This window comes from Carica papaya, chromosome 1 (genome assembly GCF_054855325.1).
Source record: "Carica papaya isolate Zhongbai chromosome 1, ASM5485532v1, whole genome shotgun sequence".
NCBI lineage: Eukaryota > Viridiplantae > Streptophyta > Magnoliopsida > Brassicales > Caricaceae > Carica > Carica papaya.
This window is the reverse complement of record NC_142309.1, coordinates 30,252,898-30,269,420: the sequence shown is the minus strand read 5'-3', so window position 1 is coordinate 30,269,420 and position 16,523 is coordinate 30,252,898. Positions and strand designations below refer to the sequence as shown.

The window sequence follows — 16,523 nt, the reverse complement described above, 5'->3', positions numbered from 1 at the left end:
GTGATTCTTCGGGTGCCATAAAGAAAAGAAATCTTATATCCGGCTTACAATTCACAAAATTCACCTTATTATTCCAGGCAAACTCCATACATTTATATATACTAGTCTAGAATTGTATAACACCTGAGAACTTTTTATTTTCTTGACAAAAAAAGTAATTATTCTTGAATTAAAGTATTGAACACATATATTAATAGGAAATACACGAGAGAAGTAGTAGTGTGGATTATATATATTCTTAAATAAGTTGTGATGATGATGAAGTTTCCTTTTTCTTAAAAAAAATTGCTCCAATCAAAGGGATGAGTGGCTTCTTCTTCTTCTTGATCTTGTCTCTTAAAGAAGGGTGTCTCTCCAGTTTCTGAAAGTGTTGAGGCAACATAACCTGTTCCAGTGAGGGTGGATTTGCAAATGTTACGTATCTCTTCTTCTGAAATTCTCTTCCATTATTATTATCATCATCATCGTCGTCATCATCTTGTTGGACAATTTTGACTTCTTCAATCTCAGATTCCATGACTTGTTTCCTCAGCTGATGGAGCTCCTCTTTCGTTTTCTCAAGTTCTTGTTTAAGAGACGAAACACATGTTGCCATTTCCATACTTTCTTCTTTCGCTTTCTGCAACCTTTGCTTTGTCTCTTCCAACTCCGCCGTAACACTTCCAACTTTCACATTCCCCTCCCAGTTTCCATTTCCTTCGCCATGCACCTGTTAAACCCACATATATATATACATAATCATTTAAGTCATACCCACATACACATATATGTCTATGTATTACGCAGAGATTACGTATTGTCAAGCAAATGTTACTTCTTTTGGGAGACTGTATCTGCATGTGGTGGCAAATGGATTCTTGCTTGCATCTTACCCTTTCAAAATTCTACACAAACAGTTTCAAGGACAGAAATCTACCCCATTTTCTTAATTAAATTAAATAAAATATCCTAATATTTTACTTTTTACATTTGTTCTAAGTAAACCTTTATACTTTAACTTAAATAATTAATAATTAATGGGTAATTACTAACTTAATCTTAATCTCCACCTTTAATTCATTCCATCACACAGAAACACAAAACTTTATTACTCTTACATGCACACAGCTCCATATACGATCGGTCCGACACTTTGCCCTCACCACAATCAAGCATATATCTCATAGTTTGTATAGAATTTGTTCTTACATTATTAATTGTTTGAACTTGAAGATGACAAAAATTAAACTGAGTCCGTATAAAATTTAATGTAGAACTTCGAATTTTATCACAGGCTAATAAAATTTGTATTTCTAAAACATACAAGAATTATCAAATTGCAAGCAAATTCCAATTAAATTCTAGATTTTATTCTAAATATAGACTGTCTGATTCAATTAATTTGGAAAAAACACTTCACTCTAAGAAACTGAAGAGCCCATATGTTCATGGACATTATATTGTGTACATCTTTCCTTTGAAAAAAGTAATTACTAGAGATGTCAACTCCCATAACTTCTGAATGCAAGACCAGGAACATGTCAAAGAAATCGACACATGATGAGATTATTAAATGCGTTTTAAATTTCTTCAATGAAATATCAAAGACATAATGTGCATTACTGTAAGTATGAGTAGAAGAGATACTTATGGGTGTGTATATATATATATATATGTATATGTATGTATGTATGAATGTACCTCCTTGAACTTGTTGGTATAGAGCTCAGTTGCTAAAACTTTCTCACCGAACAAAGTGACGGCCTCTTTGACGGAGCGGAAAGGCGGGCTAGTGTCTATCTCTGCCCTCTTCATCATCACGACATCACCTTCACTTCCCATGATTAATTCCAGAAGACTAAACAGAAACTATATATATATATGTATATATCTATCTATCTATATATATGTGTGTGTGTGTTTGTATGTGTATGTATATTTATGTGTTTGTGTATGTAAGTGGTGATATATAGTTAGATTACAGAGAGGGTTGGTTGCAAGTAGATGGGGAGCTTCGTTTCTTCGCGTCCACTTCACTGGAATTCTGTTGTCAAATTGATCCCACTTCACTGTTCCTTCGAATATGGGCTGCTCCTCCTTTTGCCACCGGCCCATATTTATATATATATATATAATATGATATATCAATCATAATTCTCAATTATTTACAGAATTCTTCAATTTATTTGTACTCCTAAAACACTTAATTCATAGTAAATCAAAATTTTACCTAAGTATGAACTAACACGAAGTTTAGAGGTAAAAAATTAGGTGAAGAAAAAAAAAATAACAAATTTGAATTCATAATGTAGGATTGCATTGTGTTAAGTTGTATTTTAAATATTTTATAAGATATCATATATTGTAGGTTATGGTATACGAATTTGAATTTTATTTTTTTATTTTAATATTTAAATTCTTTTTATATCTTAAATAAAAATTAAAACATAATCTATGTTAACTTAGCATACGAAAATATACGTGAATAATATAAAATTTATTATAAAAGAGTATATAAACGATATAAAAAAGTTATTATGGTAAAAACTTACACCATTGAAATAAAATTTCCTAATATTTGTAAATGGGTTAGGCGAATACCCATTTGGTTAGGCCAACATTGTAAAATCTATGGTGAAAGAACAGGCATACCGTACGCTAGTCCGCATGCTAGAATATCCCAACCAACTAAAACAAAACATCATCAATTGAAAATTGGATTGACCGAACAAGAACAAAGCACAGATGTTGTGTCAACATCGTCTTGTCCGCCCAACCTGGCTGTGTCCAAACTAAGTTAAACAAGAAAGGAAAATGGGAAAACGCAAAATAGGAAACCTACGTGTTGTTATATTAGAATCGAACTGGAAGGTAACGAACCTTTTAGCTGCTTCTTCTTCTTACCTAACCGATAATATTTATTATTAATTAATGTTTGAGATCCAAACTGTTGAGAGTTGAAACCTTCCCCCCATCACCGAATAAAGACACCAGACACTCACTGTTTCACTAATGCTCTCTTTCCCTCAGCCTCACATTCTCTTTCCCTCCTTCTCTCCCCTTCGGATCTTACTTTGCACCAACAATGTCTGTTGCCGCTGCCTCACCAGCCGTTGGATCTTTTCTTTTCTCTGTACGATCTCCCAGGGGCGTTCCTCGCTCCAGGATGGCCGTCCGATCTAACGTCGCCTCTGTCACTCCTATACTCACCAAGTTACAGAAGGATTGCGCCACACCTTTGCCGGTTCTGCGCCACGTGGCAGACGCCATGACCGCTGATATGCGAGCTGGCCTTGCCGCTGATGGTAGGGGTGAGCTGAAGATGATCTTGAGTTACGTTGACACTTTGCCTACTGGGTATCTTCATATTAAATCTCTGTGTTTAATGCCCTTCACTTTCTTTCAGTTGCTTTAACTTGATTCATATACTGTCTTCGCCTGCGCGTTAATCATCTCTAATTCTCAGATGAGAGAAATTGTTTTCTATCAAAATCAAATATATTTGTAGTAGTTAACTCCATAAGTTACTTGAAATCTTAAATGTAAGAGAAAATAGACAAGCATTTTCCAATCTTGTCTAATTTAGTTAGCATAAATATGTTCCAAAGGAATGAGAAAGGTTTATTCTATGCGTTGGATCTTGGTGGCACAAATTTTCGGGTTTTGAGAGTGCAACTAGATGGGAAGGAAGAGCGTGTGGTAGCCACTGAGTTTGAGCAAGTCTCCATCCCTCAAGACCTCATGTTTGGTACCACTGAGGTGAGGGTTTAAGCGAACATGGTTTACACAAATATTAGTCAACAACTAGGAACTTTTTGATGTTAATTGCTTTCGGTCCTTGCATTGTAGGAACTTTTCGATTTTATTGCCTCTGGATTGGCCAAATTTGGAGAAAAGGAGTGTGGGAAGTTTCATTTACCACAAGGGAGGAAAAGAGAGATTGGTTTCACATTCTCATTTCCTGTGAGGCAGACATCCATTGATTCCGGTATACTAATAAAGTGGACTAAGGGTTTTGCTGTCTCCGGAACGGTTCGTATTCTAGTTGTTCATTAGTTCTTACTATTTCTTCAAGTAAACAAGGAAAAATAACCACGCAAATACACCAAACAGCTTTCTTTCTGCTAAATAAGATAGGAGAAATGCTATAAGAATGTATATAAGATAAATCTAACAAAAATTTATTTGTCACTGCTTAGAGATCTCGTTCACCATCCACTTTTTCTTTATCTTCTTTTGTTTCACTTGAATTTCTTTATCTCATACAAGTATAATGACGGAAAACTTCAAATTCTTTGCAGGCTGGAAGAGATGTAGTTGCTTGTTTGAATGAAGCTATGGAGAGGCAAGGCTTAGATATGCAAGTTTCTGCTTTGGTATGTTCTCCGAATTTTACCATCTTTCTAAAACCTTGTATGCCACAGAAGGGATTTGTATTAATCGATGCCATTAGGTTAATGATACTGTAGGAACATTAGCCGGGGCAAGATATTGGGATGACGATGTCATGGTAGCTGTCATCTTGGGTACTGGAACTAATGCTTGCTATGTAGAACGGATGGATGCTATTCCTAAATTACGGGGCAAGATGTCTGCTTCTGGAACAACAGTGTGTACATCAGTACCCATCTCCTGCTTTCTCTTGTAGTCACCCAACTCAATTCTTTGTTAGTATCTCTAGATTTATCTGATGAAAAATCTAATTCATACAGATTATCAACACTGAGTGGGGTGCTTTCTCCAAAGGTCTTCCTCTAACTGTTTTTGATAGAGATATGGATAATGCAAGTATCAATCATGGTGAGCAGGTAAAAGTCTACTCTACTGTTGCCGATTGTTCATATTAACTACGCGAGCATCCATGAGTTGTGTGATTGGTCTTTTTATTGTCATATTTCATGAACAGATATTTGAGAAAACAATCTCTGGCATGTATCTTGGCGAAATTGTAAGACGAGTGCTGCTGGAAATGGCTGAAACAGGTTCCTTATTTGGTGAATCTATCCCCAAAAAGTTATCCACACCTTTTGCGCTCAGGTAATTCAGACTTCTGTTCTTCACTTGCTATATTCAGGAAGAAATTCAGAGAATCACGTCCAGTCCTGTTGAGAAAATCTGAGTCAGTTGGATTGGGAATAGTGTGCCTCAACATTTGTACTCTTTGTTCTCTGGAACTGCCTAGCAGATTCTCTTTCTGCTTTGAGGTTTTGTACCATTGGAAGTATAATTGAGGTACTCTTGGAAATTTCCCGGATCACCAATGAAGAGATCTCTAGCTGTTTTTCTTCATGTCAGTCAGTTGTAATATGTAGGCAGACTAATGTGATTCCAAAGACTTACAATACTTTGATATATTTTAACTATTATAGAGTGAATTAAATTTTTCATAAAATAACTTTCTTTGCATGGATCCTCCATGGAACCAAATGGATTACTTCATTCTCTAACATGACGGAAACTGTAATTTATAGGACGCCAGATCTATGCGCCATGCAGCAGGACGACTCAGATGATCTTCAGGCTGTTGGGTCAATCCTATATGACGCTGCCGGGGTGGTAAGTTTCTGGAGCTTTATTATGCTTTCTCTAGTGTATTTTAGAAAAATGCATTCCAAATATGGGCAATGTTTCATAACCAGAATCGTAAAATTGTCTGCTAAGAGTATTAAACTAGCCTTAGGAGAGTGCAAGTAGAAATTTTTAAGGCACTGATATCTGAAACATAACCATTTGTTCCAAAGTTACTATTACATCATACGAAGAGAGAAAACTTTGTATTTTATCGATTAAGCATTTAGTTGACAGACAGCGAGACGAATTGAACTAGGATACAGAAACAAAGAACAACGTTAGGATGGTTCCTTTGACTGGTTGGTTTTTCTTTTTGTCAAATTCATGATCAGGTAGAGAGCAACCAAAGTGCAAGGAAGATTGTCGTGGAGGTTTGTGACACAATAGTGAAACGAGGTGGTCGGCTAGCGGGTGCTGGGATTGTCGGGATTCTCCAAAAGATGGATGAGGATTCAAAAGGTTCCATCTTAAGAAAGAGGGCAGTGGTTGCAATGGATGGAGGGCTATACGAACACTACCCTCAGTACAGAAACTACATGCAGGGTGCGGTAACAGAACTTCTTGGGATAGAACTATCAAAAAATGTGATAATTGAGCATTCAAAAGATGGTTCTGGAATTGGGGCTGCTCTCTTGGCTGCTACAAACTCCAAATATGATCATTGACTACTACTTAGTTCCCACATTTAATTTATTCCCACTGTAATTTATTCTTTTGTCCAAGGATAATGGTTTTGCTTTTTTTTTTTTGGTAATGCTGTAGAATTCAACATTGTAGGAGGAATAAGTGGAAGATAACAATATATATGTATGTATTAGGACTGTAAACAGTAATTCCATCTTTGTTACAGACAATATATTTTTATTCAATCCTTTTAGAGTATTGGGTGTGATTCATATTTTATGATGACTTTACATATTTTTATTCTATCATCTAATCCAACAATGTAAACATATAAATCAAGCTATAAAAGAATGAAAATAAGAGGATATATAATTAGATATCTACATTCATTCATATCCACTACGTCTATAAATACACAGCCACTAGACCAATTGCTCAGTACTCGATCGTATTGGAGCAGCTCAAATCTTGGTTCTATTGAAATGATTATCTCTGTTCGCATAATAATGGTTGAATTTCTTCAAGTGAAAATTTATATATTTAATTAATTATAATATAATTTTTAATAAAGATAAACAAAAATATATAGTTGGATTCAAAAGTCTTAATTTTTTTTTTTATAATTAATATTTGGTAAATTATAAATTGTGTACAATCTGGCACTCGGAAGAATTATTTTGAGAATTTTGAACTGAAAATTAGAATAAAAAATAACTCTCTGGGACTGCTGATAAAATCAAATTTACCCACCATTCGATCTGCGAGTTACGATTGGCTGCGAAACGAAGAAATTGACGATAAAGCAAAAACATTTCAGTATTCTCTCGCCCTAAATTCTCTCTCTGCGCATAAGTCGTCGAACTTCTTTGCTAGTTTCATCTCCAATTTTATCCGGAAATGGTAAACTATTTACCTCGTTCATTTGGCTTCTCTTTGTCGAATTTTGTTTTCTTTCCCTACCGGAATTGAAGGTTGATATCTCTCTCTGGCAGATCCGATTTATTTTGTTACAGAACAGGCAAGGCAAGACTCGTCTCGCCAAGTATTACGTTCCTCTTGAGGACTCTGAGAAACACAAGGTCGAATACGAGGTATCAGTTTCTAAATTTTCGTCTTTTTCGTTTTAATGTTAATTCTTTAGAAGTTATTTTTGTAGTTTCACGCTAAAACTGAGGTTTTTGAATTTTAATTTTTCTAGGTTCATCGGTTGGTGGTGAATAGAGATCCAAAGTTCACCAATTTCGTTGAGGTTGGTTATTTTTTATACTATCTTGACTTACGGTCTTAGGATTTGAATTTGGATACTCTGTTCTTGAACTATTTTGTTTCTGAGAAAGTATGGCTTGTATAGCGCTAAAAATTGGAAATCCTAGAATCCCTCATTTTCATTTTCCAGAAATCCCTTTTTACTGGGAATAATAACGTAATGCCATACATCTGGTTTTTTATGCTTAGAGAAATCATGAGCTTGTAGGACTAAGATGGATCAAAAAGAAGGGAAAAAAGGTGATCAAGCTTCTTATTTTGGTGTTAAATATATTTTCAAATACTACCTATAATAAGCTTGGGTTAAAAGGGTAGTGATTTCGAAGTAGCATTTTTATCCTGCATTATCACTGGTGATTGGATGATAGTATGTACGAACTACTAGATATTTTCTTATGGTAAATTGTGAGATAGATCTTTTGTAATTTGCTTCAAGTCAGTTGTTTCCTACACCTTTCTTGAGCTTTCGAATAATTCTGCTCAGTTAGAATTGATGATAGGATTCACGACACTTCAAATCCCTTCTCCCCCCAACCAGAGGCTCAACTTTTTTGCTAAGTTATGTTCATCATTTATTATGCTTTATGCCATAAATACTCATTAATGAATGTCAATATAGCTGTAAAATTGTTTTGCTATCGGCTTCTCCTGCAAGTATCTTATCTTGTTCTTTACATATTGTTTTTGGATATAACTATATGCTCTTTGATTTAATTTTATCACCTACTCAGTTTCGCACGCACAAGGTAATCTATAGGCGGTATGCTGGGTTGTTCTTCTCATTGTGTGTCGACATAACGGATAATGAGTTGGCATATTTGGAGTGTATCCATTTATTTGTGGAGATATTGGATCATTTCTTCAGCAATGTGTGCGAGCTAGATTTGGTGTTTAATTTTCACAAGGTATGGGCCTATATACTAGCATTGTTTATTCCCTGATGCTCTATATCTGGCTATTTTCCTCTTAAACTCCATTGCTTGGGATTAGATGCCTGTTTTCTCATTTGGTTTCATTTTAATCTGTACTATGACTGTGGTTTACGAGATTGAGTTTGCATTTCCTGTAAGGAATAGCTGGTGGTGGTTGTTGGTTTCTAGATCTTCCTTGTGAAAATAGAAACGGCGGCAAGTTTTCTATACGTATCATGCATACTAGTGATATCACCATAATCCACTTATATGGATGGCGTCCAAATATCTGATTAATGTTTCTGCCTCTACAATTTATTTGTTTGAGTGGATGGCTAAATAATTCTGTTGGCTATCATCACGTTACTGTACTGCACAATTCCATAGAGATATCATATTATTGTCATCATATTATGCTTTGCAATATCAGCCTGGTACATGTCAAAGTTAGCTGTGATTTACCATCCATATTCATACTTGATATGTCCTAATACGCTTTAAACCAGAGTTGACATTGTGAGGAGAATTGTCCATTGATTGCTGCTATAGAACTTTGGAATTTATTATCCACCAGATTGTTGTGCATGCATACGAAGATGCTGATTTTGTCCATAGCTTGATGTTTCTCACTCTTATTTATAATTCAATTTAACTTGTTGAAGGTTTATTTGATACTTGATGAATTCATTCTTGCTGGAGAGCTTCAGGAAACAAGCAAGAAGGTTTGCATCTTTCTGGTTATCTTTAATTATTATTTCTGTATCTGTTTTGTTTGAGATGAAATAGCTTTCTCTCTTCATTATATCAAAACCAGATAGTTTTTCTTCCTTCTTGGAATAATTGTATTTAGATTGAGAATTTGGAATACATAAGCTGTAGAGCATGTTGTGTCTCTTGCTTCGCTTGAAGATCCAGGTCCATCCTGACAAGAGATATTTCATGTCTAATCTAATTCTTAAGGCTCAGATATCTTTTTTCATGTTGGAGCTCTGAACATCCACACGCCTACAACTCCGAGGCGTATAGAGTTTCTCTGCACTCACCTCCCCAAAACAGTTTCTTAAACATGCATGTAGGAGATCTCTTGGTCAAGACAATACTTTAAGGCAGGAATACTAACTGATCTTTGCTGTCTCTTGCAGGCAATCATAGAGAGAATGGGAGAGCTGGAGAAGCTAGAGTAATTATTCTATACTGCAAGAGTGTTTAAAAGTCTGCAATTTGTTTTGTAATTGTTTCCTTTTGTGGGTGATATTGGTTTGTCATTCTGCACAGCCTTCTCACCCGTGAATGTCCAAAACAGAAAGATTAACAAGAAAATATTCTTTGTTTTAAGAAGCGCTATAATCTGTCAGCATTTTTCCTCCCCCTTTTAGCTGTTTGTAACAATTGCAGCGATAGATGATCATTCTGTAGGCAAGGCTGTATCTGGTACATTATCATATCTTGAGAAGACCTCATTTGTGATTGGAAAGACATTATACAATTGAACTGTTTCTAGGTGCTACATCTAAGAAAATGTCAATGTTCTGCAGTGTATGAAACAATTTTGTTTTTGTGAGTTCTGTTTTCGTTCTTGGCATATATTTATGATTGTGGCATCCATTAACAGAAAAAACTATGATACTTGATTTGGATGCAAATCAAAGTTATTTGTAACTGCACTTAAAATATTATTATTGTAGTAATTAAAATCGGAAGAACGGACTACAGATAGCTGTAGGTCCAAGAAGGCATCAAGAAGTTAATGATGATCCTCAGTTTTCGCCAACTTTTATTTCATTTTGTATGTTTTATGTTTAAAGGAGATCCAATTATTGTTGTGTTTTTTTAACAGGACAAAACTGTATACTGCAAATAGAACTAAACTGTAAAAGCAATGTAAGAATACAATAACCTGCTGTCAACTATATTTACCGCGTTATCCTTAAATGCTTAATCTAGAGCAAAGTATAAATGAGTAAAACATTCCCTTATAAATGAGGAACTTTGTGCTCTAAATACACGGAAGGAAAAAAAAAGAAATTATACAAAATATTTGGGCAAAACCAACCCCTATTATAGCCTCTAGCGGGGGATTCTGCTCGCTGCACCAAGCCACCTCCTTCAATGATCTTCTATATCCACCAGAATGTGCAAGAACAGTAATTGTCTGTATGAACAATGGAAAAAGGAATTAAACAATGTGTGCATCCATCTTCTTAATAAACGCCATAAGCTACCGGACCATCTTAACTTCGTAGGCACTCATTATAGAGTAACTGCAACGGCAGTGCACTAGCAGCGTGAAAGGGAACTGCAGTTTCTTCGTACAAAGATGGGATGCGCTGAAGGTCCTGCCTCTTCATGCTGGCAGGCACCAAATGTTGCTGGTGTTGAGACATTGGGGTGTATCTGGGGCATAATACTTCTAGAGCCGAAGGGGTAATAGATTGGGAACATGGAATCAACACGGGATGTTCTTGCTTTCCATTTGCCCACTGGCCCGAAGATTTTGCGATTCCTGCAGGGTGGAATTGAGCCGATAAATTTGCTGCCCATAGGCGTTGTTGCTGCTCATGCTGTTTTGTATAGACCAAAGATGTTTGGAGGGAATGTGAAAATAAACTGCTGCTGTTATTCGGGGGAAGCTGCAGCTTGGCCTACAATCAACAAGTATAGTAAGACCGTTAGTAAATTATGATCAGGTCATGACAAAACTAATGGGACAAATAGCAGATACATCAAATTCTGGAGATCTTGTACGTGTTTGTATAGTTGCAATGGTTAAAACAAAAGCCAACAACGGGGTGTGACTCGTATTATCGGACAATTCTCATCAACTGTCCCCTCAAGTGGACCCCACTATGCTTTCAGCATTACTTCTTATATTATCTTTGGCAAAGATAGGTTTATTATTTTTTTCTTGGCTAGTCATTGACTAAATCTTATAGGAATACAAAAAATATAAATGGGTACAGGCATTTGATCAAATAAATAATTGCTACTCTTGTAATGCTGGATAAGGAGAGAAGAAAACCTGCTCTTGTGCAATTGCTGCTGGTAGCTGGTCACTGTATGCAGGGGAGGTTCGAGGCAGTACGAAAGGCATGACTGGGTGATGCTGCTGAAGGGAATGAAGGAATGGCAACTCGATCTGAGATTGTAATTCCAATCTATTTCCAGCTTTACTAGAACCACTTTTAGCTTCTGCCCCACCACATCCGGCAGACAAGGACAAGAAATCAAAACTCTGCATGAAACTAGAATTTGATCAGAAACAGTGAGAGAGTAAATCGATTAGCAACACAAACATCATCAAGCTTACCTGGTTCTGAGAAGTCTGTACCCCACATGCTGATATTACCTTTGACTGATCTTGATGAAGGTTTTTATTCTGAACAACACCACTTTTAGCTTCATATGAATTTCTCTCAGCAGAGAAATTTACTATATTTCGAGTAGAAACAAAACAGTTCAAATCATCTCCTCCACTGTTTAAATCATTAACAGCCATAGAAACTTGTTGCTTTGATCCTTGATGGAGTTTCAGGTGATTAGATGGTAGAGGAGAATTTTTGGTACTTGACATCTGTAAAACCTGAATGAGTCGACTAATGTACACATGAGTCACACTCCTTGTTGACCTTCTGCTAATAGTGGCTTTGGAAACCTAAACAGTTTATAGTCATCACACGTCCATTACGTGCTTGTAATAATGCAAAAACATCTCTGGAAAAGCAGATAGCCAATTAAGAACATAAAAACCGGCATTTAGGAGCAATCAAATTTAAAATTGACTTCACCTTTGTATTTGAAGATCCATTTTCTGGGGCACAAGTCCGGGAGTCACATATTGCCCCATCCAGCCAAGTTGGAATTTTGGCAACAGAGGATCTGTAATATCAAAATGCATGAGTAATGAAGAATGAATAGTCGATAAGAAAGGTATCAGACAATGATAAGGAAGAAAATTACAGCAAATGGTTGGGAACCCCATCTGCTCGAGACACCGTTGAATACAAGCCAGGCCACAGCGCTAGACCTTATGTAAGAGATAAAAATATGCCATGGTCAAGAGGTTGCTATATGTAAGATCCCGTGTTATAAGATCAAAGTAAGATCCAGTCAATAATATGAATAAGCAAGGGGCACACCAGTTTTCTTGGACTCCCTTGCTATATGTTCTTGTCCAAACTGATTATTGAAAATTGTTGCCTGAAAGTTTGGCAAGAGAAATCATTTTATTAGGAATTTGATCTCCAAAAAGAATGTACATATATTAATTTTATAGTTATGCTTACCCCAAGTGAAATTTCTGGCTTTCGTTCAAGAAGTGCATCATCGAAAAAAGAGGACTGCTTCAATCTGCAGGACAATAAAAGATTAAGACAGATTAAATAAGAACAATCATAATAGAAAAGAAATGGACAGACCAGATTCAAAGAGAACCGCCCCACCTAGCATTCGGACTTAGTTCAGGTAGAACATTGGGAGGGTTGCACAACAATGGCTTTTTGTTACTCTGCTCAGTCTTATATAAAGAGGGAAGAGCAGTGTTCAGCTTCAGTTGTGGGACAGAGTTATCCGAGACCATCTCAAATTGTTTGATGCCGGGAAAATCAGGCTGCCACTTAACGGTGGGCTCACTTGAAGAATTAACTTTTTCTTGGGATGATGTCTGTGCACTAGTCAAATGTACAGCCTCAGGGATTGAGAGGTAATTTGAGTTTAAATCCTCCTTTACAGCTGCAAAATTTGACAAGTATACAATTAAAAAGCCGGAAGAAAGGAAAAGTAAACATACAAAAGGATGTAATAGGAAATGTGTAATAAAACCTTCAACAGCAGTGCCCAAACTCTCCCTATTCTTTGGTGAAGATGAATTCTTTTCTTGGGAACAAGTTGCTAATTTACTCTTAGCATATGTGTCATTCAGGGGGAACATGCTTGCTAAAGAGTACAGGGTCTCTACAACTTCTTCTTCATCTTTAGTGATTGGCCCAGAAACAGCCTGTCCTGGGGACCAGTCTGAGCCACCTAATTCCTGGATAGAAAAATCCAACGATGTTATCCACTGATAGGCTATTTCTCAAAAGAATTGATAGTTGAAATTGATAGCTACATATGACTAACCATGTTTGTTTCCTTTCTCTTTGTGCCATCCATTACGGATGATTCTAATATATCAACTTTATGATTCAGTTTCTTCAAATCGGGTAAAGGGGGAGAGACAGATTCGCGATTGCGCTTCTTCATGGCTGTACATTCAAAATCCAAACATACCAACCATTAAAGCAATTGAAGATCATCAAGCACACTTTCTTCTTCATATTATTTTTGGCTTTAGCTAATACACTTTATCATACCAAAAAAAAAAAAAAAACAAGTTGAATTATTCCTTTGGAAAAGTAAGCTTCAAAACTGAGCTTGCCATACTCTTGGAAAGATTCTACCAAGTGTGAAGATATGGGGCCTTGACAAGAATTGTGAGATGGAATTTTATTTATTAATTACATTGATGTTTATTTTTAAATAATTAAGATTTTTCTGTATTATAATGTTAATGGTGAAAAATATGGAAGCACTAAGCCTGCGAGGCACAATAGTAAAACCTGTACTCTTGAGTAAATAATCAAAATTTTAAAAGGATAAAATTGCAGATAACATAGTAAATATTTAACTTGAATTGAAAAAGACAACATGTAGAATCTTGTATCCGTAAAAAGAAACAAAAAGCAAAGCAACTTGAATAAGTTTTTGCTTCCATTCTAATCCTAAATTATGAATCCAAACAAAACGGGAAACTTCCAGGCAACAACAACTATTATCTCAAGTTAACATTAAACAGAGAGTTCGAACCAATTCACAGGAAATTAAACACAGCACTTGAATATATATACATATATATATACAAAAATAATTTTGTACAGAAAGAGTGATCCTTCATTTTGGAGTCACAAACCACACACCTGACCGTAGCTTTCGCGGAACAGTGGCATGACCCACGCCATTTCTATCATAAAAAACCTGGACCAATAACCATGGAAATAAGAAACAGAGTACAAAAAGAAAAATAAATTACAGATACAGCTGACAGATAATCAAGTTAATTAAACGTTTTATTCTACGTTGGAAATTTAAAACAAGAACACTCACCCTTTTGGGAAGCTTAAATCTCTTGCTGGTACCGTTACTCATATTAGATTGTGACTGGGAAAGAAATTTATTTTCTGCTTCGGAGACAACAGTATCCCCACCCATCTCGTGCTCTTTGTTGCTCGAACGCTTTCTACCGACGACGCTCAGTTTTCTGAGTTTCTCTTTCTTCGACTTCTCCAGAGATATATTGTCTCCGCCAGAACCTTCAGATTGCAACACACGAGAGAGAGAGAGAGAGAGAGAGAGAGAGAGAGAGAGAGAGAACACAAGTGAAGATGGATTATCTGAGAAACTCTTATCACAAAAGCGAGAAGGGGAATATACAGAAAAAGACAAGTGCGAGGAATAGTTTTGTTGCTTTGCGGACATGGAGTAAATTAATTACCGGAGGAGAGATTGTGTCCAGATTGCTTATTAATCTGTTGGCGTGAGAACCGACTCGCTCCACGCCTCACGTCTCGACTCTTGTCCATTTCTGGTGGCAATAATGATTTCACTAACATAACCTCTCTTAATATCTGTTGAAAACGCCCTTGACGGCTCTAAAACGATCAGAATTTATACTCGAAAGCTGCACCCAGATCTTTCTTCTCCCTTTGATCTTCAATTCTGATTTTATTTTTCGTTAAAACAAAGAATACACAAGTCAGAGATATCTGGTTTCATATACTTTGTCCAATCAAGCAACATGAACAATGGAAAACGGAAAGAAAAGATGAAGAGGAAAAAAATTTGAAGGTTTCATTCTGGTTTAACTTTTACCGAGAACTTAGCCTGGAAGGGAACCGAAAAAGCAGCGTTTGGGTTTTTCTAAAGAAAGAGAAAATCAAATTACCTCGACAGATATCGCTCCGCGACTCTCTCCCTCACTTTGAGTTCAGAGTACACTGTCGGGGATCTCGCCGATGAGAGAGAACCCAGACAAAAGCAAACAACCACAGAGAGCGAGAGAGAGAGGTTGCAAAAGGGAAAAAAAGCAGGAAAGTAATTCGTTTCTCTTGTTCAGAGAATCAGGTTCTTCCGAGATAAAGCGGGGAGAGAGAGAGAGAGAGAAGGAGATGGCACGCAAAAGAACTCAAAAGAACATAAAGGAGAAGAAAAGAAAAGAAAAGGTGTTACATTCACCCGTGAAATCCATTGGAAAAACACGGTAGATCTCAGTCATCAAAAAAATTGGATTGAAAAGGAAATTCATTAATGCACAAATCTCTTCCTCTGTGACCACACCCTATATTACTGAATCCGGCAATCGTATACCACTTCCTTCTACCCTTATATTTAGCAAAGACTACACGCTCCCTACACTCAGATCTTCATTTCACTAACCTACCAATTAAAACATCAAAATCCATAAAAATATACCCGATGAGAAAACCATTTGCAATAAACCCAGATGAGGGAGACTGCTTTTCCTTTCCAAAAAAAAAAAAACAACCATTGGGAGACGAACAGGGCAGCAAAAGAATCAGCTGAAAATTTTAGGAAAACTACCAGAAATGCATGCAACAAACTTCGAATTCCGCAAGCAATAAACTGCCGAAGATTCCCATCACTTGTTACCTCTCTCTCTCTCTCTCTCTCTCTGTGTAAGCTCACATATGCCGAAAAGACGGAAAATCCGAAGCTTTTCTCTTTGTTGAGTCACTTTTAAATGTATGAAAAAACGGTCTCTCTTTCTTTTCTGTGTCTATATCGCATTCATATTATTATTATTATTATTATTATTATTGTCTCTCGTTATTCCACGATCGACGGTGTCGAGTGACTGGACAGTGACAGCCGTCGGATCTCCACCGATAAACGGGACAAACAAGCTTACGTGTCAGCCACGTCGGATAAGACTTGCCAGATTGCGGCAAACTGGGCGAGTTCTGGGCCCTCCAATCGGTTGTGTTTAAAGTCGGAGTAACTGAAGCCCAAAATCTTAGATCAACGGCAGTCATTTCAGATCCTTTATGCGGTTGCCACGTGGCACCATGAGGTATCCGTACGAGCAGAGCGCTTCTCTTCTCTTCCAAAACCTGCAACAGC

General features: G+C 36.6%; 4 protein-coding genes across 7 annotated transcripts; 2 read left to right on the top strand and 2 right to left on the bottom strand.

Moving 5' to 3' along the window:
- Positions 1-50: 50 nt before the first annotated feature.
- On the bottom strand, positions 51-1,923 carry LOC110818258 (WEB family protein (DUF827)). Its single transcript, XM_022047054.2, has 2 exons — positions 1,681-1,923; positions 51-709 (listed from the first exon to the last, which is right to left on the bottom strand). Exons 1-2 carry the CDS (start codon positions 1,819-1,821, stop codon positions 239-241), a joined length of 612 nt encoding a protein of 203 aa, XP_021902746.1. The 5' UTR covers positions 1,822-1,923; the 3' UTR covers positions 51-238.
- An 810-nt stretch (positions 1,924-2,733) lies between these two features.
- HXK3 (hexokinase 3) lies at positions 2,734-6,432 on the top strand. Of its 2 annotated transcripts, none has more exons than XM_022047053.2 (9): positions 2,734-3,336; positions 3,588-3,738; positions 3,829-4,011; positions 4,281-4,355; positions 4,433-4,588; positions 4,692-4,787; positions 4,886-5,016; positions 5,451-5,535; positions 5,883-6,432. In XM_022047053.2, the coding sequence occupies exons 1-9, from the start codon at positions 3,065-3,067 to the stop codon at positions 6,213-6,215; spliced, it is 1,482 nt and encodes a 493-aa protein (XP_021902745.1). In that variant the 5' UTR covers positions 2,734-3,064; the 3' UTR covers positions 6,216-6,432. The 2 variants fall into 2 exon arrangements, with proteins under 2 accessions (XP_021902745.1, XP_088066622.1); XM_088210496.1 differs by having other exon boundaries at positions 3,173-3,311.
- Positions 6,433-6,851: 419 nt separating this feature from the next.
- Positions 6,852-9,912, top strand: LOC110818288 (SNARE-like superfamily protein). Its single transcript, XM_022047102.2, has 6 exons — positions 6,852-7,074; positions 7,167-7,265; positions 7,373-7,423; positions 8,172-8,345; positions 9,014-9,073; positions 9,494-9,912. The coding sequence occupies exons 1-6, from the start codon at positions 7,072-7,074 to the stop codon at positions 9,533-9,535; spliced, it is 429 nt and encodes a 142-aa protein (XP_021902794.1). The 5' UTR covers positions 6,852-7,071; the 3' UTR covers positions 9,536-9,912.
- Positions 9,913-10,200: 288 nt separating this feature from the next.
- LOC110818009 (uncharacterized) lies at positions 10,201-16,159 on the bottom strand. 3 transcript variants are annotated; one of them, XM_088210492.1, is made up of 14 exons: positions 15,328-16,159; positions 14,878-15,101; positions 14,490-14,695; positions 14,303-14,360; positions 13,467-13,591; positions 13,170-13,377; positions 12,791-13,079; positions 12,635-12,698; positions 12,488-12,548; positions 12,309-12,375; positions 12,137-12,227; positions 11,659-12,003; positions 11,371-11,583; positions 10,201-10,993 (listed from the first exon to the last, which is right to left on the bottom strand). In XM_088210492.1, exons 2-14 carry the CDS (start codon positions 14,993-14,995, stop codon positions 10,583-10,585), a joined length of 2,256 nt encoding a protein of 751 aa, XP_088066618.1. In that variant the 5' UTR covers positions 14,996-15,101; positions 15,328-16,159; the 3' UTR covers positions 10,201-10,582. The 3 variants fall into 3 exon arrangements, with proteins under 3 accessions (XP_088066618.1, XP_088066619.1, XP_088066620.1); XM_088210493.1 differs by having other exon boundaries at positions 15,984-16,159; XM_088210494.1 differs by lacking the exons at positions 14,878-15,101; positions 15,328-16,159 and having other exon boundaries at positions 14,303-14,359; positions 14,488-14,565.
- Positions 16,160-16,523: the final 364 nt, after the last annotated feature.

What these genes read in the sequence shown, in the direction of transcription:
- LOC110818288 (XM_022047102.2), top strand. An exon ending in AACACAAGGTCGAATACGAG is followed by an intron (nt 7,266 to 7,372) that starts GTATCAGTTTCT and finishes TAATTTTTCTAG; the next exon opens with GTTCATCGGTTGGTGGTGAA. An exon ending in AGTTCACCAATTTCGTTGAG is followed by an intron (nt 7,424 to 8,171) that starts GTTGGTTATTTT and finishes TCACCTACTCAG; the next exon opens with TTTCGCACGCACAAGGTAAT.
- LOC110818258 (XM_022047054.2), bottom strand. Translation starts at nt 1,821, where the DNA reads ATGGGAAGTGAAGGTGATGTCGTGATGATGAAGAGGGCAGAGATAGAC. An exon ending in ATACCAACAAGTTCAAGGAG is followed by an intron (nt 710 to 1,680) that starts GTACATTCATAC and finishes TGGGTTTAACAG; the next exon opens with GTGCATGGCGAAGGAAATGG.
- HXK3 (XM_022047053.2), top strand. Translation starts at nt 3,065, where the DNA reads ATGTCTGTTGCCGCTGCCTCACCAGCCGTTGGATCTTTTCTTTTCTCT. An exon ending in TCATGTTTGGTACCACTGAG is followed by an intron (nt 3,739 to 3,828) that starts GTGAGGGTTTAA and finishes CTTGCATTGTAG; the next exon opens with GAACTTTTCGATTTTATTGC. An exon ending in GTTTTGCTGTCTCCGGAACG is followed by an intron (nt 4,012 to 4,280) that starts GTTCGTATTCTA and finishes AATTCTTTGCAG; the next exon opens with GCTGGAAGAGATGTAGTTGC.
- LOC110818009 (XM_088210492.1), bottom strand. Translation starts at nt 14,995, where the DNA reads ATGTTAGTGAAATCATTATTGCCACCAGAAATGGACAAGAGTCGAGAC. An exon ending in GAACTAAGTCCGAATGCTAG is followed by an intron (nt 12,699 to 12,790) that starts GTGGGGCGGTTC and finishes ATTGTCCTGCAG; the next exon opens with ATTGAAGCAGTCCTCTTTTT. An exon ending in ATGGATCTTCAAATACAAAG is followed by an intron (nt 12,004 to 12,136) that starts GTGAAGTCAATT and finishes TAAACTGTTTAG; the next exon opens with GTTTCCAAAGCCACTATTAG.